General features: G+C 41.4%; 1 protein-coding gene across 5 annotated transcripts in view; it reads left to right on the top strand.

Annotated features, from left to right (window-relative positions):
- Positions 1-25,032, top strand: part of LOC131448440 (caskin-2-like) — a 59,768-nt gene that overhangs the window by 27,397 nt on the left and 7,339 nt on the right. For 2 of the 5 annotated variants that reach the window (XR_009234200.1, XM_058620893.1), the window contains exons 4-22: positions 1,916-2,013; positions 3,968-4,113; positions 4,577-4,672; positions 4,755-4,891; positions 8,117-8,225; positions 8,377-8,485; positions 8,616-8,710; positions 11,433-11,550; positions 13,229-13,357; positions 13,507-13,593; positions 14,529-14,644; positions 14,834-14,915; positions 17,658-17,731; positions 17,850-17,960; positions 18,140-18,241; positions 18,343-18,481; positions 18,591-20,786; positions 21,851-22,067; positions 22,905-23,048. Coding sequence is in view for 4 of the 5 variants with exons in the window: in XM_058620893.1 (XP_058476876.1) it covers positions 1,916-2,013; positions 3,968-4,113; positions 4,577-4,672; positions 4,755-4,891; positions 8,117-8,225; positions 8,377-8,485; positions 8,616-8,710; positions 11,433-11,550; positions 13,229-13,357; positions 13,507-13,593; positions 14,529-14,644; positions 14,834-14,915; positions 17,658-17,731; positions 17,850-17,960; positions 18,140-18,241; positions 18,343-18,481; positions 18,591-20,786; positions 21,851-22,067; positions 22,905-23,010 (4,267 nt within the window). In the remaining variant the exon portion in view is untranslated. Of the gene's footprint in view, positions 1-1,344; positions 1,621-1,915; positions 2,014-3,967; positions 4,114-4,576; positions 4,673-4,754; positions 4,892-8,116; positions 8,226-8,376; positions 8,486-8,615; positions 8,711-11,432; positions 11,551-13,228; positions 13,358-13,506; positions 13,594-14,528; positions 14,645-14,833; positions 14,916-17,657; positions 17,732-17,849; positions 17,961-18,139; positions 18,242-18,342; positions 18,482-18,590; positions 20,787-21,850; positions 22,068-22,904; positions 24,690-25,032 lie in introns of those variants that run through there. The other 3 variants (XM_058620895.1, XM_058620892.1, XM_058620894.1) reach the window with 3 other exon arrangements.

The following is a 25,032-nucleotide window of genomic DNA, read 5'->3' as shown; positions in this document are numbered from 1 at the left end:
TCCCTCCCTAACTGTCTGTCTGTCTGTCTGGCTGTCTGTCTGTGGCTGTTTCCTGTTTGTCTTCACAGTGTGACTCACAATCAAGTTTAACACAAACATGTACTGACAAATAATACAACAGGTTTATTAGATTATGTGATTATTTGAGGTCATTTCACTTCACTTTAAGTATCTTTAATAAAGTTATTACATGATCTCCTTCATTTAAAGGGGAACTAGGGCTGCAAAGGGGAGCAATGATCCTGGTATATTTTTATAGAAACCTTCCATGGGAACTTAAGTTTTGGGAATTTTGGGAAGTATTCCAAATTGGAATACTTTACATTCCATGGGAATTAATGAGGATTCATTAAAAAATATTTGGATAATTTAAGAGAATCTGTGTCTTATACAAATATGAACATTTTGTTTTATCATAAACAGACAAACATGCGAAATGATACGATAACAAAATGACAAATCCATTTGTGTATATACAGTATATAAATATATACACGGTATGTATAAATGTGTATACATCTATAAATGTATATATTTATAAATGTGTGTGTGTGTGTGTGTATATATATATGTGTGTATATATATATATATATATATATACGTATGTATATATGTATATATATATATATAAAATAATGGACATGTTATTGGATGGTTAGTGATGGTTAGTTGTGGCCCAGTTTAAGCTGCACAGCAGATCAGGAAGATTCACTCAGTCAGCACAGATGGAAAAGTGATTAAAAATGAAATAAGTCAGTGAGTTTTTAACAGTGTTTTTGTGACTTGGTTAATTTGCAGCAGCAGGTTTCCATGAGTTTCCTGATGGTGTGATGTTCTTCACTTCTGAGCTGTGGTTAGTTTTCAGATGACAGTGTGAAGCTCCTGTTGTTGCTGCTCCTGTCAACGTCCTCCAGGTTTTTTTTTCTTTTAGACCCTGAACTCCAAGCTAAAACCACACATTTCTCACCACGTCAAACTGTGACCGAACTCAACGCTGTGCAAACTTTTCACTTTTTCAAGAAGTACATTTAAGATAATGTTATATATAAATATATTTGTCTCTGGAAACGTGGTTACAGTGACACAAAATCATTCTAATTATTATACAGTAGTAGGTGTTGTGAATTAAAGCTGCAGTAGGTGACATTTCTTTGATGTAAGGGTTGGACAGTAACTGGTTATGGTTAAGGTTAGTGATACAGCTTTGTTTAGTTTGTTTAAAGGGGTAGCTTTGTATGTGTGTGTGTGTGTGTGTGTGTGCGTGTGTGTGTGTGTGTGTGTGTGTGTGTGCGTGCAGGCTGGATTCATGTGTCTACATGCAGGGACTGAGCCGTGTGTAGGAGGTGGTGCACAATAGGAGTGTTGAAAGTATGTGTGTGTGTCAGAGTGGAGGGTCATACAGACATGAGGTTGGGGGGTGAACAAATAGTCACTCATCACTGAGTCAACATCATTCCTGAGAGACAGATTCAGACTACGTGTGTGTGTGTGTGTGTGTGTTTTAGAGAGTGTGTAAAAGAAGTGACTCAGGATATGGTTTAGTCTGTTTGAAGGGCTGATGGAAGGATAAACGTGTGTGTGTGCGTGGATCACTGAGGTCTAAACAATGTGACTGAGAAGGTAAGAAACCTGTCTGTCTGTCTGTCTGTCTGCTGATTCCATCACACTCTGTAATCTCTAACCTGTCTGACTTCATCACAGTGTCACAACGTCACAATGATTTTTTTTTTTTTTCATTTTTAACTCACTCATTTAACTTTTTTTTCACAATTCTACAACTCCATAAAATCAAAATAAATCCAGGCGGTCTGAACATCATGATGCTCTTAAGAGGGTTATAGGAAAAGTGACACAGATCAAAAGAAGTCATCGTGATTTATAACCTCACCCTCACTCCTCTCTCTTTCCTCCACAGCTTCTCAGCGCTGCATCACGCCGCTCTGACAGGAACCACTGAGCTGCTGTCTCTGCTGCTGGACGCCCAGGCCACGGTGGACATCAAGGACATCAACGGTACGGCGACAACTCCACCGGCTCCGACTGCACCAAACGCCAAATTTATTTAAAAAAGTTTAAAAACGTTTGTTCAGGTTAAATCGAACCTGAGAACTTTCTTTAGTCGCTCTGGGAAAGTGTTGGCAGCAATTCTAATTTGACCCGCATGAATAAAAATGACTCACTTTGAAGTCCGCAGACCTCGAGTGGAACACATTCAGTGGGATTTGTCGCCTGAGCTGCACATTAGCATGTGTTTGACCTCTGCCAGGTCAGTGTCACGTTCACCATATATACACATGTATGTGTGTCAGACAATTTTAAGAGAAGCTGCAGGAGACTCCACAGAGTTTCCTGCAGCTCATTAAAAACAAACAAGTGCCTCAGCAAACATCAGAGGAAATGATTACACTTTAATGAAATCTGACTGAAACCCTCGTGGATATGACACTCTGAGGCTCTCATCAGTTTGATGATAAGACATGAAAGTACGCATTGGTTTGTAGTCGAGCTGCAACTAATGATTATTATTTTCATAATCTGACGATTCATTCCGTTATGTTTGGTCCAAAAACAGGGGGTGTGGAGTGGCTCAGTGGTTAAGACTGGTACCCTGTGTGCGAAAGATATCATGGTTGCAATGGTCGCAAGTTCGACTCCACCCCTGGCTGATTGTACTCAATTCCATTGTAAGCCACTTTGGATAAAAGTGTCTGCTAAATGACATGTAATGTAATGTAAAAAAAAAGTTGAAAAATGTGGACCACAACCTCGAAACGATGCTAACCTAAATAAATCGGTTTCACTATTCCCTTGTTAAAGGGATTCTTTGTTTTAATTATTAAAACACTCAAACTGAACTCAATCAAAATACAAATAATTTAATAATCAGCTTCTTAAATGTGAATATTTTCATATAACAAAAAAAAAAACAATGAAAACTGAATCGTTTTGGTTTGTAGACAAACTGAGACATTTGAGAAACATCATCATTTCCAGGTTTGAAAAGCAATGATCAAGATTTTTCAAGAAGTTTTTGGACATTTTATGGACCAAACGAGGGGTCGGAATCGCCAGAGTCACCGCAACACGATATTTAAGTCACGATACAATATTATCACTAGATTTAAGCCACAATACAATATTATCACGATACAATATTATCACGATATTTAAGTCACGATACAATATTATCACGATATTTAAGTCACGATACAATATTATCACGATATTTAAGTCACGATACAATATTATCACGATATTTAAGCCACAATACAATATTATCACGATACAATATTATCACGATATTTAAGTCACGATACAATATTATCACGATATTTAAGCCACAATACAATATTATCACGATACAATATTATCACGATATTTAAGTCACGATACAATATTATCACGATATTTAAGCCACAATACAATATTATCACGATACAATATTATCACGATATTTAAGTCACGATACAATATTATCACTAGATTTAAGTCACGATACAATATTATCACGATATTTAAGTCACGATACAATATTATCACGATATTTAACTCATGGTACGATATTATCACCATATTTAAGTCACGATACAATATTATCACGATATTCAACTCATGGTACGATATCGCGATATGTAAGTCACAATATGGTATTATCACGATATTTAAGTCACAATACGATATTATCACGATATTTAACTCATACTGTATATTGCGATGTGAGAGTGAGCACTCGGCACAAATTGAAACTGTTTTTTATGCTACGCCACAAAAGCTTAAATGTTTCAATTAAAAATATATATGCTAAAAACCAAAAATTGACACTCGATGTCTCAAAAGCAAAATAATATCCGCACGATATATTATCGACTTTTTTCCTCTACACCAAACGATTAATCATGAACTGGGGGGGACGTCTACAGTTGTCAGTCTTTTTGTCTTCACCCTTCACTCCTCCTCGTGTCCTCAGGCATGCGTCCTCTCCACTACGCGGCATGGCAGGGTAAAGCTGACTCGGTGTCGGTGCTGCTCAGAGCCAGCGCTTCAGTCAACTCGTCCTCCCTTGACGGACAGATACCGTTACATCTCTCTGCTCAGTATGGACACTATGAGGTGGTGAGTGCGCGCACACACACACACACACACACACACACACACACACACAGCACAGATGCCAAAGGCAAAGTCTCACAGCAGCACTGCTGTCTGTCCTTCCTCGCATTTCACTGAAATCCACCCCCCGGTCTTTGTGTCTCGGCCTGTATTGTCCACTAACAATACCAGTAACACCATTAAAGCCACAGTACAGGCTTTTCACAAGCGTCTACAGCCACCCAACACACACACACACACATTCCTTTCCTATATCCTCATCTGTGTGTCCACTGGAATGTCTTAATGGACGCATACACACATTTATAATCTGTCTTGTAAACTGTAGTGACCTCTGATAATCCTAAATTACACGTATGGTGTTCCAAAGACAGAAAAAGGGTACAGAGAGAGAAAAATGTGTTTGGTGAGATTGACACGTGATCTTATTGCAGCATAATAATCCATGGTCACCTGTGTCTCTCAGTCTGAGATGTTGCTGCAGCATCAGTCCAATCCCTGCCTCAGGAACAAGGCCAAGAAGACGCCTCTGGATCTGGCCTGTGAGTTCGGGAGGTTAAAGGTGCAAAAATATATTTGTTTTCTCTTTCATTAGTTTGACTTATAAAGTGGCAAATATAATAAAACTGTCTCTCTGCCTGTAGGTGGCGCAGTTGCTGCTGAGCAGTAACATGGTGACGGCGCTGTTGGAGGGTGACGGTGGACATGACGCCGTGGTGGACTCTCCGTCCACCACGCCGCTGCACCTGGCCGCCAGGAACGGACACAAGGACATCATCATGTAAGTACATACATACTGTACTGAAACTACTACGACTACTACTTCAAGTATAGAACTGTAAATAGCATTATTATGGCTGCTTCTCTATCTTCTATTACTGTTACTGCTATTACAAGATGTAGAAGTACTACTGCTGCTAGTAATACCACTAATTCTACTCTTGTTGAGGCTTCTAATGTTCCTACATTCTCTACTGATACTACTACGACTACTGCTACATGAATTAGAAGTACTACTGCTACTATTTTTTTGCTGATACTACTACTGCTCCCTACAAGAAGTAGAAATACTACTGCTGCTACTAATACCACTACTCTTAAGGCTTCTACTGTTGTACCACCTACTACTACTATTACAAGAATTAGAAGTACTTTTGTTGCTACTGCTACTATTGAACCAACATTTTCTACTACTAATCCAACTACAGTTAGTGCTGCTACAAGAAGTAGAAGTACTTTTAAATTTCCCCACTGCGGGACAAATAAAGGACTATCTTATTAATACTACTACTGTTTAGGCTTCTACTATTGTTCCTACATTTTCTACTACACAACACAACAACAACTACTGCTACCTCTACTACTACTGCTGCTGCTAATAATAGGCTGCTACTAATACCATAGATATACCCGGTACTGCACAGAGTACTTGTGAGAGTACAGTATGTGTTTCAGTACACAGCTGCAGATGCTGAACTCCTCCCCACAGGTAGCTTCAGAGAGCACAGCCCATAAATAACCAGGCTCCGCCCTCGTGAAGAACCCTAGCAATGCTGTGGACAAGCATAAATCTCACTGATTCCCTGTAGCACTGGCTGAGTGTATTTTTATGTCAGTGCATATCTGTTGTAAATATGTGTGCGGCTGCTGAGCCAAGGAGCTCCACCCTGCTCTTCCCTCTCTCCCACACACACACACACACACACACTGCTAACACTTCCCATCCTCCTCTCCTCTGACTTCTCCTGGTAGTGGAACGCAGAGACGTTGATAATGAACTTCTTCTTCATCGTGCACTTGCAGCAGAATTTTCTACCTCTGATCTCCCACTGAGGGATTTATGTCTCTTTTAAAGACTTATTGTACTTCTGCAGCAGACGTCTTAGAGGACTTACGCTGTAGCTGGCGACAGCTGAGGCAGGAGAAATTCTCTCTCTGTCAGAGAAGTCTTTTTTCCCTTACGTGGGAATGTCTTCAAACCTGGGACAATAGTTCACGTAGGAGCTGAGTTAACTCTTAGAACGCGGAGCATTCAGGCTGCTTTTTTACATTCCATCGTTAAAGCAGCCACAGCATGGTCCTACAGTATCTCACTTATGTGTGAGACATGGAGGTGTACTTACAAACATGAAGTGGTTTTTATGGTCAAAAACGTCCTAGTCGCTACAAACGAGCCCAAGTAAATATCTCATCACTGACGCTCTCGTCAGCCGCTCTGTTTCAGACCAAAACCACACCCACAGAACACGGACTGTCTTGTGATTGGCCAGTTACCTGGAAGTGACGTCATTGGCACGTCAGCTCTCAGATCCGCAGCTCCCCCTCTGGAAAGGCAGATGCACCGCGAGCAATGATCAAAACATGTCGTAATCCCTTACGCCACATATGTCAGAGTCAAGGCCCGTGAATGAGTTGTCTCTGGCCTGCGGGATGATATTTAATTACTATTAAAATGGCCCGCAGTATTATGTGCCCGCAGCACCATAATACTACAAATCCCAAGATGCACTGCGAGTGCATTGGCGCGTACCGAGTGCCCGCAAGTGAGCGCGATCTTCTCTGTCTTCTCTTGATGAGCAGCAGCACAGTCACAGTGGAGGACTAAACATCGCCGTCAGTTTTCATCTCCCTCTCCCCCAAAATGGCAAGGTAGAAGGTAGACGCTGAAAACAGTGGGTCTCAAGACAGGTGGGAGACAGAATACATGTTCACCGAAGTAAAAGGAAAGCCTGTGTGTCTTGTGTGTGGAGACAGCGCGTCTGTTATGAAAGAATAGAACTTAAGAAGGCACTATGAAACATCCATGAAACACACAGACGCACAGAAAGACACATTTTTTGTCACAGTACAAAGTTCGGTTGGCTCGTTTGTATCAACAAAAATAAAAGGAAATCGGTCTATTTTGTGACTTATTTTGTAGCAGGTATGTCAGGCTTTGAATTATTCCCAAAGTGAGGTCTCACTCTGTTCCTCTGTTCCTCGCCTCTTTGGAACAGTCTGAAAACCTCAGAGCAGCCGAGAATGTTCACATTTTCAAAACATTTTAAAACATTTCAAAGCACATGTCCTCTTCATTTTAGGACCTGATATAAATAATTGTGTTCTCGAAAGATTATGACTTTATTCTCGAAAGATTATGACTTCATACTCAAAAGATTATGACTTTATTCTCAAAAGATTACGACTTTATTCTCGAAGGTTACGACTTTATTCTTGAAAGATTACGACTTTATTCTCGAAATATTGCAGCTTTATTCTCGAAAGATTGTGACTTTATTCTCAAAGGATTACAACTTTATTCTCAAAAGGTTATGACATTATTCTCAAAAGATTATGGCATTATTCTCAAAAGATTATGACTTTATTCTCAAAATATTATGACTTTATTCTCGAAAGATTACGACATTATTCTCAAAAGATTATGGCATTATTCTCAAAAGATTGCAGCTTTATTCTCGAAAGATTACGACTTTATTCTCAAAATTACGACTTTATTCTCGAAAGATTACAACTTTATTCTCGAAATTACGATTTTATTCTCGAAAGATTAGGACTTTATTCTAGAAAGATGATGACAAACTAACAAACTAGACTTAAGTCGCAGCAGCATCCAACTTCTCTCCACACGTTCATCTGTATTTGAACACATCTCCGCTGCAGACTTGTGTTTTTCGCCTCCTTTAGTCGAGACGTTTTTTAGATCTGTACTGTGGCTTTTTCAGATGATGTCTGAAGCACAGCTGCAGCTCGCTGTGTTTGACGGATCCTTCTGGCAGCGACTGAATCAGTCCTGTTTTCTTTTTTGCACAAACATTCAACACGTCATGTTTCAGCGTGGTTTCAAACCCCAGCCTCATACATTCCTCCCTGTGGGCCTTTGAGTGAGGAGAGAGATGTCTGTGTTCTCTTGTGTAAGCGTGTGGATAAAACTTAACGACGTGTCACAGATGTGTGAAACCGTCTCCTCGCTGATCGTCTGATTACATTTTTTTCCTCCCCCCCTCAGGTTGCTGCTCAAAGCCGGCATCGACATCAACAGAGCCACCAAGGCGGGGACGTCTCTGCATGAAGCCGCTCTCTATGGGAAAACCGAAGTGGTGCGGCTGCTGCTTGATGTGAGCGCTCGATATCACACAGAAAACAACCACTTCACTGCTGGGGATTCCTGAGTGTGACAGTGATGATGTTGTTGTTTTGAACGTTGTTATCACACCCGGTGTTTCACTATGTGTGTGTGTGTGTGTGTGTGTGTGTTCATTAATTTAGGCGGGCATCAACGTGAACATGCGCAACACCTACAACCAGACGGCTCTGGATATTGTGAACCAGTTCACCACTTCATCAGCCAGCAGGGAAATCAAACAGCTGCTCCGAGGTCAGTGCCATTTTTGCAAAACATTGAATTTACTTTAAGTTATAAATATTCAGATTTTTGTTTTTTTAAACTGACAGGAATAAAGAGTTTTAATAACTTCTGTGACCGTGTGTCGTTCTTTCTGAAACAGAGGCATCAAGTTCACTGCAGGTCAGAGCGGTGAAGGATTACTGGAACCTCCACGACCCCACCGCCCTTAACCTCCGGGCAGGAGACCTCATTATGGTGCGTGTCTTTGTCTGTTTGTGTGTGTTTTTCACTCTGCAGCACTCCTACACGTTTGTTGTTTTATTGATTTGTTTTATGTAGCCGATAAGACACAGGATCTTCTACATAGACTGTGACACAGACTTCAGGTCGCAAAAACAAATGAATCAATATTTGACTGGCGCCGTGAGAATTGTTCTAGAAACTGGAAATTTCATGGACCTTTAGCTGTCAATCACACTGGTGTATTATTATTATTATTATTATTATTATGTCTCTTTTCTTCTAAATAATTGACAAAATTGACATAAACTAGAGCTGAAACTAGTGATTAAAACCATTAACTTCTTCAGGAAAAGTTTACTTGTTTTTGTTATAAATAAGTTAGAAGAAGCAGCTAATTTTCCCCATTCAAACTGTTCTTTCCAGAAATAGCAGAGTTGCCCCCTTGTGGCTAACTGTTACTCCTTAGGTTTAAATTTTCAAACTGGAAGACGAACTGTAACTTTGTTTATTCACTTGAACCTTAATTCAGCAGACAAAAGGACAAACTAACATTAATCTGTATTTTAAAAGTCTTAATCAGACTAACGTGTATTTTAAAAGTCTTGTTTTAATCAGACTAACGTGTATTTTAAAAGTCTGGTTTTAGTCGGACTAACATGTATTTTAAAAGTCTTGTTTTAATCAGACTAACATGTATTTTAAAAGTCTGGTTTTAGTCGGACTAACATGTATTTTAAAAGTCTGCTTTTAATCAGACTAACATGTATTTTAAAAGTCTTGTTTTAATCAGACGAACATGTATTTTAAAAGTCTTGTTTTAATCAGACTAACATGTATTTTAAAAGTCTGGTTTTAGTCGGACTAACATGTATTTTAAAAGTCTGCTTTTAATCAGACTAACATGTATTTTAAAAGTCTGGTTTTAATCAGACTAACGTGTATTTTAAAAGTCTTGTTTTAATCAGACTAACATGTATTTTAAAAGTCTTGTTTTAATCAGACTAACATGTATTTTAAAAGTCTGGTTTTAGTCGGACTAACATGTATTTTAAAAGTCTGCTTTTAATCAGACCAACATGTATTTTAAAAGTCTGCTTTTAATCAGACTAACATGTATTTTAAAAGTCTTAATCAGACTAACGTGTATTTTAAAAGTCTTGTTTTAATCAGACTAACATGTATTTTAAAAGTCTGGTTTTAATCAGACTAACATGTATTTTAAAAGTCTGGTTTTAGTCGGACTAACGTGTATTTTAAAAGTCTTGTTTTAATCAGACTAACATGTATTTTAAAAGTCTTGTTTTAATCAGACTAACATGTATTTTAAAAGTCTTGTTTTAATCAGACTAACATGTATTTTAAAAGTCTGGTTTTAGTCGGACTAACATGTATTTTAAAAGTCTGCTTTTAATCAGACTAACATGTATTTTAAAAGTCTTAATCAGACTAACGTGTATTTTAAAAGTCTTGTTTTAATCAGACTAACATGTATTTTAAAAGTCTGGTTTTAATCAGACCAACGTGTATTTTAAAAGTCTGGTTTTAGTCGGACTAACATGTATTTTAAAAGTCTGGTTTTAGTCGGACTAACATGTATTTTAAAAGTCTGCTTTTAATCAGACTAACATGTATTTTAAAAGTCTTAATCAGACTAACGTGTATTTTAAAAGTCTGGTTTTAATCAGACCAACATGTATTTTAAAAGTCTTGTTTTAATCAGACTAACATGTATTTTAAAAGTCTGGTTTTAGTCGGACTAACATGTATTTTAAAAGTCTGCTTTTAATCAGACTAACATGTATTTTAAAAGTCTTAATCAGACTAACGTGTATTTTAAAAGTCTTGTTTTAATCAGACTAACATGTATTTTAAAAGTCTGGTTTTAATCAGACCAACATGTATTTTAAAAGTCTGGTTTTAGTCGGACTAACAATAATCCCTTTTTTTTCTTATGCCATGTGTAAAAGGGTGTTTCAATCCAATCCAACTTTATTTATAAAGCTCTTTAAAAACAACCACAGCTGAAACAAAGTGCTGTACATCAGATGAAAAAGAATCACATTTTTACATCAGATTTTGACTTTGTTGTGTCTTTTTCTGCATGTGAAGTTTTCACTGCAGTGAATGTCAAACTCACATGAATCATTGACTGTGTTACTGTTTTAAATCCAGCTGCTGTATCAGCTGACATTCCTCCTCCTCTTACTCCTCTTACTCCTCTTACTCCTCTTACTCCTCTACAGCTGCGCCTCTCAGTGTGACGATTAACTGGAAACGATGTGAAGACTTTGTTGTTGTTGTTGTTGTTGTTGTTGTTGTTGTTGTTGTTGTTGTTTGATGCGGCAGAATCGTTTCATGTTCTCTGAGCAGAAGATCACAGCAGAGGAAACGGGCACCAACACGTTTTCTCATTCCCCCTTCACTCACTCACTCACTCACTCACTCACTCACTCACACCATTGCTACACTAATTTGTGTGTGTTTTCTGATGTGTGTTTTGAGAAATCCCTGACTCTTGTATGAACTTGTGAGGTGTTTGTTTTTCTTCACACTCTGTTTCCACCTCATTGTTTCTCCAACAGGAGTCGACCGATATCTTGTTTTCCTGTGATTTATTACTTTTATGAGTGGTTTTGTCCATAAAATGATGCATGGGAAACTTGATTAATATTGATGAATGGTTCTGTAGTGAGAATGTAATGGTAAGTAGCTGTTGTCCTGTTGTTTGTGTCAGGTCCTGGAGCAGCACTCGGACGGCCGGTGGAAAGGTCACATCCACGACGCCCAGCTGGGCACCGACCGCGTCGGTTATTTCCCGCCGTCCGTGGTGGAGGTTCTCAGCAGACGAGCAGGTGAACAAACAAACAAAGAGCTCATGCACAACATCTGCATCCACTTTTTTAGCCAAGGACTTAAATGCTATTGCATGTTAAGGTTTTTTTTGCATGGCCGATTCTTTACGTGAATTTAAGGTAATTTCACCAAAGTTCTTGTCTGAAGACGGCTTTTTATTTGATAAACAATGAAAAACCTATTAAGTTACTTCATAAAAAATAATAGCTTACTATAAAAGTACATTTTCTGTGTTATAACATCAAATAAGTGAATATAACAAATAGTAAACATGCATTAAATTGCAAAAAAAATAATAAAAAATGATAATGTATTTAATGATAAGGTTTTGCTGTTCACCCATTTGCGCTGCACACACACACACACACACACACACACACACACACAGCCTTCAGGAGTAATTTGAGTTTAAGGTGACAAATTTACTTTGGATGTGGGCATTGAACCCTGACCTTCTGGTTGTAAGGTAACCTGCTCTACCACTGACCCACAGCCATCATTTTATTGACTCTATTAACATTTCCTAGGCCAGTGGAAATTAAACTGTAAACATACTGTAACTTACATAATCTGTTGATTACTGTTTCCCCAAACCTGGAAATGATGATGTTCTCGTTCACGTTTACTGTTAAAGTCACAGCTGAAGAATCTTAACTCCAGTAACAACAGTATTTTACTATTTAGCATTAATAACATGTGTTTAATGTTGGTCATCACTGAAGTACTGATGTTTAAATACACTACGATAAGTATAAATCCCACAAAGATTTGACTTAATTACAGAACTAAAACTGGATTTTGAGGTCTTTCTTTAACTCAGATCAGACCAGATTAGATTTGGTTTAATCCAACATTTGATTTCAGGGCCATGTTTGTATCTGGGCTAATAAAAATAATAATCCATGGTATCTGTGCTCAAACAGAATCTGTCATGTCTTCGTGTGTGTGCGAGCGGTGTGTGTGCGAGATCAGCACCCGCGTGTAAATCACCAGATTTAATCCGTGTGAATAAAAAAAAAAGGGAAAACCAGAGCCGTGTTTGTTTCTGCGGCCGTAAATCAACTGACATTCAAAGACGAGAACAGCGAGGGGTCCAATAACACACACACACACATGTGTGTGTTATGTGTGTGTGTGTGTGTGTGATAATGTCAGTGGACCAACAACAACAAACTTCTCTCTCTTTCTCTCGCTACGTCGTCTCTAATCTGTAATTCCTTTTTTCAGCAGTTTATGTAACTGCAGAGTGGATTTATGGTGAACTGCCCCTTTATTTTCAGCTCTTGTTCCATTTACTCAACGAACGTAAACACATGATGGAGTTCATGTCTTAAGACTTCCTAAGATAGTTTGCCACATCTAATGGTGTTCAAGTATCACATACTAGACCTTTAAAGAGAGGAAACAAGACTGATATCGGACTGATATTAGTCTGATGGTCCGATATCAGTCTGATATCAGACTGATATCGGACTGATATTAGTCTGATGGTCCGATATCAGTCTGATATCAGACTGTGAAACAAAGTTGGTACTTCTCACTGCATGTTCTCACAGACGATCTCTCTCTCTCACTCACACACACACACACACACACACACACACACACACACACACACGCATGCATGCTCACCATGACCTTCCCCTCACTCATGCACGTCCATCTCCCTGACTCTAGGGGGCACTCTCTCCCGCCAGGCGTCAGCGCCTTGCCAACGACAGCACTTTGCATCCAGAGCACCTCCCTCGAGCCACGGCTCCGCCCCTCAGAGCGAAGACTCGTTCACTGTTGGTTATGACCACGCAGGTACACACACACACACACTCACACTCACACACGCCTTCACCACCTCCCCCGTTCGTTCCAAACAGCACCTTCGACCTCGGCGTACCCTCATTCGACTCCACTGTTCCACTGCGTGACACACGGTCTTAAAGTGTGTGTGTGTTTGTTAGGTTCTCCTCCCGGCAGTCAGACCTCAGACCCAGCTAGTCCCGCTAGTTCCACTCAGGACATATGGGTCCTCAGGAGCTCCCCCTCTGGTAAGAGTGTGTGTGGCGTCCCCCCCTCCCAAACACCTGCCGCCCCCTTGACCCCTGACCTCTGTGTGAACCTATAGACCAGCTACATCCTCCCTCCGCTGCTTATGCTCAACACAAGCTGCTCTACCGATGCTAGTTACTCCCAGCTCCACCCCCTCTGCAAGCCACTCCCTTCCCAATAATCCAGTAACCATAACAACAGAGTTTTCTTACAGGACGCTGAGGTAAGTGAGCAGCTGGTTAACCACGTACAGCTAATATTTTTATCTCCAATTTTTAGCTCCACCATTGATACATTATTTTCTTCCTCGTAACTCCGGTTGTCTCACTTGAGTCGTTGCCTACACTGCCCCCGCAGGATTTCTGGTGGTACTGCATGGTTTCAGCAATATTTTTTTGGCCAATATTCCGACATGTATGTTTTTCTTTTGTTGGCGCCCTAGTCGGTCTACTACAGGTGTGTCCAAAGTCCGTCTCGCGGGCCAATCACGGCCCTCCCTCAGTTTTGGAACCGGAGTCCCGGGTTCGCAAGTCGGAAATCCGAGTTCAAGAACTCTAAATGGAACACAGCACAAGTAGCAGCGTTTGTTCATACAAGTGGCGACAATCTTGGAATCCCATGTTGAGGTTGGAGAAGTTGGAAATACGACTTGTTCCATCAACTCATAATTTCTGACTTCCGACTACAACTGGAACGCTTTGCGCTAACTGCCTCCTTCTCCATGCTAACCAGTTCCCAGTTAGCATTTTTTTAAACAGTTTTTTTTTATCCATTTTTCAGAAATAAATGAAGAATGCTCAATTGTAAATTGTAAAATTGGGACTAAAACTAACAACTAACGACTTATTTAGTGTAATTTTTAACGCTTTTTATGTCTAACCACATATTCCATACAATCTCTCTCTCTCTCTCTCTCTCACTGTCTCTGTGTCAGGTGACAGGAACAGCGTGGGCAGTGCTGGCAGCGTGGGCAGCAGTCGCAGCGCCGGTAGTGGTCAGAGTTCAGAAAGCAGCCACAAACAGAACGGGACTCATAATCATAATAGCAGGGTAACCACTTTTATATCATTAAATCATTCATTCAGTGCAAAACTCACCTTAAGAAAGTTCTGTATGTAAAGTTCCTAAAAAAATGCACATAAACTATTCTCTTATTTAAAATAGTAAAGATTTGATTCTAACTTATTTGGAAGGTTTGATATTGACGGTTGTGTTGTTGTCCCTGTTTTGCATGTGCAGCTGTCTCCCTCTGCTGGTGAATTAGGAGAACAGCTCCAGGCTGCAGGAGCAGACCGCAGCAAACAGGTGGATGGAACCACAGGTGAGTGACGGTAAAATCAACTCAATTCAACACCACATAAGACTTAGGGCAAGTGTTGACACACAATAATTGATAAAATGAGCTTCATGTTATACAATATAATAATAAGAAAGAAAGAATAATTTCCCAGTTTGAACAGAAATGCATCATGTAATGTGGTAAAAGTTGTCATTTAAAGTAAATAAATCATAATATTTGTAGATATTAATACTAATACATATAAACACAATTAAATACTATTCCATTTTATTGATGAAATGTCCAGGAGCGTGTCGTAGGAGACGTCAGATTAGGCAGGAAAATAGAAAAGAAAATTCTGACATGCTTTATCGTTCCCCAAATAATCCTGAATTCACGTTGTAAATTACATCCAGATCTGGTCCAGATGACGGATTATTTAGCGTCAATGAAAATGTTTTTCCTCTGGATTCAGTGGTGTCATGTGCTGGAGTGTTTGAAGTGTCCGAGTGATGTTATGTAACGTGTCAACTCCACTTGAGCTGTAAAAGTGCTCGAGAGGAAATGAGACGTTCACTTCACCTCCTCTCGCCACACAAACCAATAACAAACTCAAACAACACACGGTTTCCGTCCCACTCACATGAGGCTTTGTAGATATTAAGGAATGACAGGTCAGAGGTCACCGCTGACCCGAGGGTGTGGTGAGGAGGAGTCAGAGGGAGGAGGAGGAGGAGGAGGAGGAGGAGACTAGAGCAGAAGAAGCAGATGAAGCAGCAGGTTTAGTTGTTCCAGGGAAAAGAGAAGAAGAGAAAGATGAAGTGTCAGATCTCTGGAAATCTGCCGCTCCTCCTCAAGGGTAAGAACTTATTTTTCCTCATTCCTCAGTTATTCACATTTTACTGAGCTACAGTTTTGAGTGTTTAGAGGTTTTTTCTACGAGGGCTTTTAGAGTGCAAATAAAAAAGAAGCAGCGATTAGCAGTAAATGAATGATAAAGGCAGTCAAAGAATGCTGTAAACACAACAGAATACAGTTAAATACTGTCATAAAACACTTGTAAGTACTGCAGCGCTTATATTGAGAGATACTGGATGTTTTTCAGTTATATTCCACTTGTTCAAAGAAATCTTTAAAAACTTTGTGAAACACTAATCAACCTTTTCTGACATTTTATGGACCAAAAACCAAGTCTATTAATCACTACATTAATAATCAACTATTTTGATATTCGTTTCATTAGTTTGAGTGGTTTCCATTAATTAATGCACATTTTCTAGTTTTGTGGCTTCTTAAATGTGAATATTTTCTTTTTTCTTTGCTCCATTTAACAAAGAAATCGTTAAAGCTGCTTAATTCGTCATTATTTTGAGGTTTGGGAAACACTGATCCATATTTTCTGTCATTTTTACGACAAAACAAGTTCTTGAAAATGAGTTAAACAGGAGAATAAAATGTTCCAGTTTGAAGTCTGTTGTTTTCTCTCTGCGACGACGTCGGCTCCTCGGCTCAGACGTTTATGAAGTTTTCTCGCCCCGAGGGCAAATTCCTCTACAGTAGATGTTGTTTTGACTGACACTGCACGAGCGAAAGACTCATTAAAAACACGAGCGTCGTTCAATGAGACGCAGGAAAACAAGACTTTTAATGAGTTAAAAACACAGCCACTCACACGCATCAATACTTAATCATGAACATGTTAAATTCAAACAGAAGTCGTAATAGATCAGTAAGAAAACACACAAAGTGAGGAACGTGTTGAAATTCATCAACAAATCAATGAATAAAGAAATACTAATAAACAATAGATGGATAAGACAAACAATACATATATATCTGGGTCCGGGAACTTTGCCAATATCACATTTTAGCCAGACCTGACCTCCATTTAAAGTTTCAAGAGCTTTTATGTACATGAACCCCCTCAAAAATGACCATGGCTCGCGCCCTAACTTCACGTGTAACAGTAGTTCACCTACACGATGACTCCACAGCGCCCCCTAGATTTAATTTGAAATTCTGGCACATGTGTCAATTACGGGGGAGATCTAGAAAAAAACTGAGGTGAAGTCATGACCTAAACCTAACAGGAAGTCGGCCATTTTGATTAACGTTAAAATGGTTCTCACACACACACAGGTTTGTGCAGCTATTCTTCTGAGGACTCTGCATTAACGTCCATTCATTTGGACAAAGTCTTAGTCCTAAGCTTAAACCAGTTCCTTTATAAATGAGGTTCTGCCTTATTAGGACCAGGTTTTGCTTCCTAATGACTCGATGTGGTCCTGACAAGGTTGGTGTTTATGACAGAAAAAGATGGTCCTAAAGAGGGAACACATACAAGAACACACACACATTCCTCAGAAATGGGTGGTGATGTGTCATGACTGAGAAATCGATGAGTCATGAGATCACATAGATAACATGGAGTCAACTGTACAGACTTGACCCACAAACTTGTTTTGATGTCTTTGTGAGGACACATCATTGACGTAATGCTGTCCCAAAACCTTAAAACCAGGTTTTAACCCTGAAAAAGCCCATTAAAGTTGTGAGGACCAGATCAATTTCACAAAGATATAAATACGAACACACACACACACACACACACACACACACATACATGAAAGCTATTGTGTGTACGTGTCTGATTTCACGTTTTCTGTTCTGTTAACAGTGTTACATTGTTTCCTTCAGTGACCCTGCAGTCTCTCTCACACACACACACACACACACACACACACACACTCGGTCTGTGTGGATTGACGGTTGTGTGTTTTGTAGGTGGATCTCGGCGGCAGGTCAACGGCGCTCCTCACAAAGGCTTCGTCAGGCCAGACCAGCTTCTGGAGGGCAAGGTGAGTTCAGTCCAGTGTGTCCTTGTACACGCATCTTTGTGGGGACCAAAACATTTGGACATATTGGACATTTGTTTGTTAATGTGTGTGTTAAATCCTCCCTCCTCATTGTCACCAGGACTCTGAAGCCATCTACCAGTGGTTGTGTGAGTTCCAGTTGGAGCATTACACGTCCAACTTCATCAGCTCGGGATACGACGTCCCCACCATCAGCAGGATGACGCCAGAGGTGTGTGTGTGTGTGTGTGTGTGTGTGTGTGTGTGTGTGTGTGTGTGTGTGTGTGTGTGTTCGGTGTGTGTGTGTGTGTGTGTGTGTGTGTGTGTGTGTGTGTGTGTGTGTGTGTGTTCGGTGTGTGTGTGTGTGTGTACATTTGTTGTAGACCTGTAGACTTGAGTTTTGTTCTCCAGGACTTGACGGCCATCGGCGTGACCAAACCTGGACACAGGAAGAAGATCTCCATGGAGATCAACAAACTGAGTATCCCCGAGTGGCTGCCTGATTATATTCCTGTGAGGAAAAAACGTTGCCCTTTAAGAAAAATAATGTGCTTATATTGTGTCAAACCACTGAGACGCAGGACGAATCATTTAATCTGTGTTTGTTGTCGCAGTCGGACCTCGGTGAGTGGCTGAGTGTCATCGGACTTCCTCAGTACCAGAAGAGATTGTCCGACAACGGCTACGACTCCATCACGATCGTCAAAGACATCACGTGGGAGGACCTGCAGGAGATCGGCATCACCAAACTCGGTTAGCTTTTACACCAGATTAACACTGATGCTGCTGTTTAGCAAAAAACGGCATAATCTCACGTGTTTGCACCGACTTCAGGAGATGGTTTCCGTTTTTGTCGTTTCAGGTCATCAGAAGAAGCTCATGTTAGCGGTGAAGAGACTCTGCGACCTGCAGCGCTCTCGTAACCACAGCGACAGGACCGGGACTTTGAGACGGAACCCATCCGCCGCTCTGGAGCTGGTGGCCATCGAACACACACAGACACACAACGTGCACATACACTTGGACGCCGGGTCGGACCACGGCTGCCCCTCCCCTCGCACCCCCAGAGCCCTGCTCTCCTTCCAGGACAGTGAGCTGAGCACAGAGCTGCAGAATGCCATGATGGGCAGGGCGGGCGGAGGGGGAGCCGTGGAGGAGTTTGGTATCAGGGGCGTGGCCTCTGCGGCAGGTGGATCTGCCCTGTCAGACAGTCAGGATAGCGGTAGTGTGCGGTCGCGTGGCTCAGGGAATTCTGGGAATTCCAACTCGGGGTATTCTCAGGAGCACCAGGCTACGTCGTCGTCGGGCAGAGTGTGCAGCCGGTCTGAGGAGAGTCTGGGGAGTGGAGGAGCGGAGGAGGCCAAGCGTGGAGGCGGTAGTCCTGTAGGCAGAGGGCGCCAGAGACCCACGGAGATGTGGGAGCACCAGAGTCGCTCTGGGACTCCCAACAAACTGCCGTTCTCTATGCTCACGCCGCCGCTAACCCCTAGCAAAATGCCTCGTTTCGCGTATCCTGCAGTTCCACCCAAGTCCAAACACTATCAGTCGACCCGCCTCTATCAGCCACAGCACCCGCCCCCTTCGCCTTCCTCCTCCTCCCCACAGCCCTCTCCCTCACAAAAGGCCTTCAATTACCTCCAGGCTCCTGCAGGGGGTGGCACCGGGGCTCCGCAGGTGCTCGCAAAGCCTCTGCCTGGAGCTGTCCCTGTGCTGGGGCCTCATCCTGGACAAGCGCCACCTAATGACCCTCGGAAGAGCTTGCACAAGAAGAGAGCTCAGAGCCTGACTCGCTACGCTCTGTCCGATGGCGAGCCAGACGAAGATGACGAACCCCCTCTGTCCTGCAACTCCTCGTCCTCTGCGGTCATGCCGTCCTACGCCACATTGTCCCGCAGGCCAGGACGTGGACATACCAGCGCCACCGGGGCTCAGCGGAATGTAAACCGCAGCCACTCTTTCGCCGTGCGCTCCAGGCGCAAAGGCCCGCCTCCGCCGCCACCTAAGAGGATGAGCTCAGTTAGCGGGAGCCCACCACGCCAGGTGGAAAACGGGAGCGTGGTGGACGCGGCTTTGGAGGCAGAAGTGGACATGGAGAGCGCAGCAAACGTGAAGAGCATCGCGGCACGGTTACAAGGAAGTGGCAGCAGTCCATCGAGGAGGATCGATATTCCACCGACCCAAGTCCCTGCTTCTTCAGATTTCAGCCCTGTTTCCTCCCCGAGTCCACACAGAATTCCGTCCCACATCATCCTACAGCACAATAAACCCGTCCCCATCCTGGGCCTAAGTGGTTTGAGGAGGACAGAGAGTGAAAGGACAGAAGGGGTCGCTAACAGACACAGAAGTGGAAGTTCAGAGGGAACACCTGAAGACAAAGACAGAAAGAGTGAAAGACTACCAAAGAACGCTTCTGCATCTCCAAAGCGAAACTCTTTTGACCATCTGCCTTTTGCAGAGGAGGGAAATCTCACCATCAAACAACGACCCAGAATAGCCATCGTCCCCCAGGCTGATGCTGAAGCTAAGACGCTGACGGAGGAACGCATCCAGACACCAAACGGCCTGGACGTACCAGAGTTCAACCTGAAAGAGTCCGACACGGTGAAGAGACGACACAAACCCAAAGACAAGGAAGCATCATCACCAGAGGAGGCGTCCACACCAACCAGAGACGGCAACAGTGGAAATGGACACGAGGATTTGAGGACACAGTGCGATGTAGAGCCTCAGAGGATCATTTTCCACCGAGTAGGCTCCATGGGAAAAGGACCGAAGCCGCCTGTCTTGTCAAAACCTTCCAGTCCTCTGAAACAACCTCCGAACTACAAACCAACCCCTCAGGTCGTGGTCGCTCCGGCTCAATCCACTGCACAAACATCCATTCCTAAACTAACCAGCATTCAGATCCACACGGTGTCACCAAAGACCTGCTTACCCAGTCCCAAACCTGGGAGACACCCACAGATGGTGACGTCCAGGCCGCAGAGTCCACTCAAGTCTCCTGGTGTGTCTGGATCCAGACTCCCTCAGTACAGCACGACTTCGCTTTCATCAGCAGGTAACTCTTAAAGGGGACATATTATGCAAAATCAACTTTTTAACCATTTTAATACTTATATTTGGGACTCTGGAGGCCCTACCAGTCGCCAAAGTGTGGAAAAAGAATACTCAGTCATGTTTTCGTGGTTCCCCTTAGTGTAAGTATAGGCGATAAAACACTCGATGTTGAATTCCCTGCGCTTATGACGGCAGCATGCACATTTCACCGCGAATGTTACCGCCCCACCAGTAAGTTTACTTGGAGAGCTCCACCTTAGCTCCACCTTAGCTCCACCTTAGCTCCACCTTGTCCCTGCGAGAGTGCAGGCGAGGGAGGAAGAGCGGTATTATGTCAACGCGGAGGGACAAGTGTGCTGTTGGTGGCTGCACAGTGGAGCACAGTGTTTTACACAAACTTCCAGCCTCAGAGGATTTTATATATGAAGCTAATGTGCCGGATAAAGTCAGCAAACGTGTGTTCGCACCACTTCACATCAGACTGTGGCCAGCGGTCGCTGTATTTAGTCAGGGGACGTATTTCACCGATGTACAAACACACACATTGTTAAGAAAAGGTCACATGGAGCTCATAACTGACCATTCTGACACGTCCTAATTAAAAATATTTATTCAGTACGTCCTCCAGGACCGGAGCACAGACTCAGTCTGATACAGTCACATACAGCAGCTGGCGATCAGCGGTGCTGCACTCTCTGTGAAAATCAGTTAAAAAGACATAGGGACAGCACTGACTGTGCTCCGGAGACCTCGCCACCGCTGATCGCCAGCGGCGAGCGGCGATCTGCGGTGGCGAGGTCTCCGGAGCACAGTCACCGGTCTGATACAGTCACATACAGCGGCAGTTTATTCAGCTCGCCGCGCCGCTGGCTTAACTGCTATGGTGCTTCATCCTTATGGTATTTTGACCAAGGCATGTCACTGACATGTTCATTAGGACACCAGGGAACTATTTTAACTTGGGGAAATAGGGTATAATATGTTCCCTTTAACACCACAAAAGACCCTTTTCCAAACAAGTTCACTTGTGTTCTGAATTTAAAATCCACTCCTCACACTCCACAGGACAAAACATCACTGTGATCCAGAGTGTCGCGTACGTCGCTCCGCCCTCTCCGGCGCTGGCGCCCTCGTATTCCACAGGTAAAGCCATATCAGCTCCAATGGGAGTGGCCGGTCTAGAGGTTTTGGCTCAGAAGAGGCTGGAACAGACCAGCACGTCACTGGAGGCTGCACTCAAAGTGGTGGAGAACAAACTGGCTCAGGGGAACGGCATGGACAGGTAAATGCCAATGTTTTGTGCTACACATTCAGTGTAGTGGGTCCCGATTCTTGAGGAGGTATTGTTAAGTGACATTTCCCAGAATAACCGAATCCGAATAATGAAATGTTGTCCCTTATTGTCTGAATTTTGTACATCTATTCAAACTTAGGGAGGAGGTTCAAATTTGAACCTTTAAAACCTGTTGTTGAAGAAAAACAGCCTCGAAGTCTATCAGACCTTCTGAAGTTCATTTACTCTTCAAACCAATCAGAGAAGGACAAAATAAGGGGTGGGGTCTCACAACTATCCATCAGTGAAACTGTACAATTTTGGTTTGTTAACCAAATCCATCAGAACTCAGGCTTTAACTTCCTGTAGTCATTCTTATCATGTGATCTGTATTGTAAATTGCACGTTAAGCCATAAAACGTGTAATTTTATAACTTCGAAAGAAACGAAATATAACATTTCATTTCAAGGCCCCAAAACTACCGTAACTGTTTTGACAGGAAGTAGTTCTGTGTGACAGGAAGTAGAAAAAATCGTGTTTCCAGTTCAGATCGAGTTGTGACAGTCATTGCTAACTCACACATTAGCAATGGCCCATTTTTTCCCATTTTCTTGTGTTAGCTAAGAAATTAAGCGCAATGAAAATGGAAGGGGTTGGAGCCTAAGAAATTCTGTTCTGTTTATGTGACAAAATAAATTTTTTCCGATGATTATTCCCGCATCTGAACTTTGTAACGTACTTTGTTTTAATTTGTGGCAAGAAAAACACAACAAAACACCACAGCACGATAAATCTACGAACCTTACCGCCGCTAACATGCTAATATTGTCGGGTTTGTTCCTCAGTGGCAGTGGCGGCGGGAGTTCGGTGAAGGCGGCGGGAAACATTCTGGACGACATCAGCAACATGTTTGACGATCTTGCCGATCAGCTGGACGCCATGTTGGAGTGAATTTAAAAACAAACAAACATCGGAATCAGAGATGAGTGGTAAGAAAGATCGGAGACTTTAAATCACACATCTGAGGATTTTTTCTGCAGAACTTTTCCTTTATTATAATTATTATTACTTAATTTTATTATTGTTTTTTTCCCGACTTGAGCACTTTGCCATAGGACACACACCTGGGGACATTACCATAGCAACCACAAGTGTGTGTGTGTGTCTGTCTGTCTGTCTGTCTGTCTGTCTGTCCACATCATTATCACTAAAGGGAATAAAGGGTCCATTTAATTCATGTTATATGTAAATGTTTGAGTGTCAGAAATCTTCATTCTGAGAATATTTATACGAGTGTTTGTTTATTTTGAAACGTCGATGGGTTCAAACATTGGCGTGACCGCATTCCCGTCTTATCTTATTGTTTAAAAAACGCAAGGGGAAATTTTTAGTTGTTTTATTGTATTGTAAGAAATATTCATATTCTATATAAAATGAGGCAGTTTTTTTTTTTTTTTTTTTACCAAAGTCTTTAAATTGTCTTCAGCAGCACAAACGAGACGTTTTCTGTCTTTAAAAAAAGTGGAATATTTACTGTTTTTATAAAAAGGTCGCAACTGTGTGTCATGTGCCATTTAAAGTTAGTTTTTTAATAAAAGATAAAACATATTGTACATTTAAAGAATAAAAAATGATGCAAAAAGTCAAAAAATTCCAATTTATATTTTTTACTTTATCTGTAAATTAATTCACAAGTAATTTTTGAAATGGAATATTTAACAAAAAGAAGGTTGATTTTAATGCCTGCTTTCACATAATGTTCAGATTATCATCAGCGAATAATTTTGTAATTATTTACCAAATCAAAGAAGGACATTGTAAGGTGGTGGAGTCTCACGGCTACATGTCGCTAGCGTGACGCTATCGCTAACTCATTCACAGCCAAGCGAGCGACTTAGGTGCTAAAATAGTGGGTGGAGTCCAACAGAGAAGGCAAGTGGGAGGAGCTAAGTGGTTAGCATCCCTGAGGAAGCCTGAAGTTGCTCCTTCAAAATAAAAGTTCTAAAAATGAAACATGATTCAGACACAAAATGAACAAAATAGGTACATTTGACACATTAAATGTTTTCATAATTTGTTGCTACATCCGTTTGCTTTTATTCACGTTAACGACACAAAAATACGAGAAGGTGCTTTTGTTTGTGAGGTCGGTTTAATCCTTATTAACTTTAACTGACGGAAGACTCAGTCGTACTGTAACATAAAACCAGGGAATTAGCCTGTTTTTACGATGATTTTATTGATGTCGCGACAACGCAAGACATTTTTAGTTTTAGCACTGTTTTTGTTCCTCTGTTCAGTTTTGACGACGCCTGTTACTTTTATTATTATTATTGATAATAAAACTGAGACTCTATATCATTCTGGACATTTATTAAAAAGAGAATTTATTATAATGAACAAGTGTCTGTTTTTATTCAAATCACTTTTTAAATTTGGGTTTAAATAATGTTTTTGGATGAATGACACTAAGTTTTTATTTCATTTGATTGAGTGCCTGAAATTTGTATTCTTGTAAATGGCCACAAGGTGGAGACAAAACTGATTTGTGTGCAAGTCCTGTAAGAAAATACGTTTCTACTTTTCTTTGTCAGTAAAACTTTGCACATTTTTGAGAGGTCACACATTTGACAGCCGTAAGTGGACAGAAGACGAATTGAACAGCTGTTTTTTGTATTGAACATATTAGTTATTATTCAATTGTTTAAAATGATCGAATGTAGAACCAAACTTAACAAATATCTGTGCCCGTTCCTTGCTAATGTAAAATATTTCCCGACTTCTGTCACAAAAAAGAGGCTCAATTCAATTTCATCCAAATATTGATATTTATATATAAGAGTAAATTCTACAGCACAGTCGACATCAGTTCACATGATTTTTTTAAATTATATTTTCATTATTTCCACGTGTGCTGACAACGATCGGAGCAACAAGAGCAGCTTTAATTTTCATCAGAATCAACAAAAACAA

This window comes from Solea solea, chromosome 21 (assembly GCF_958295425.1).
Source record: "Solea solea chromosome 21, fSolSol10.1, whole genome shotgun sequence".
Lineage (NCBI taxonomy): Eukaryota > Metazoa > Chordata > Actinopteri > Pleuronectiformes > Soleidae > Solea > Solea solea.
This window is presented reverse-complemented; position numbering and strand designations above follow the sequence as displayed.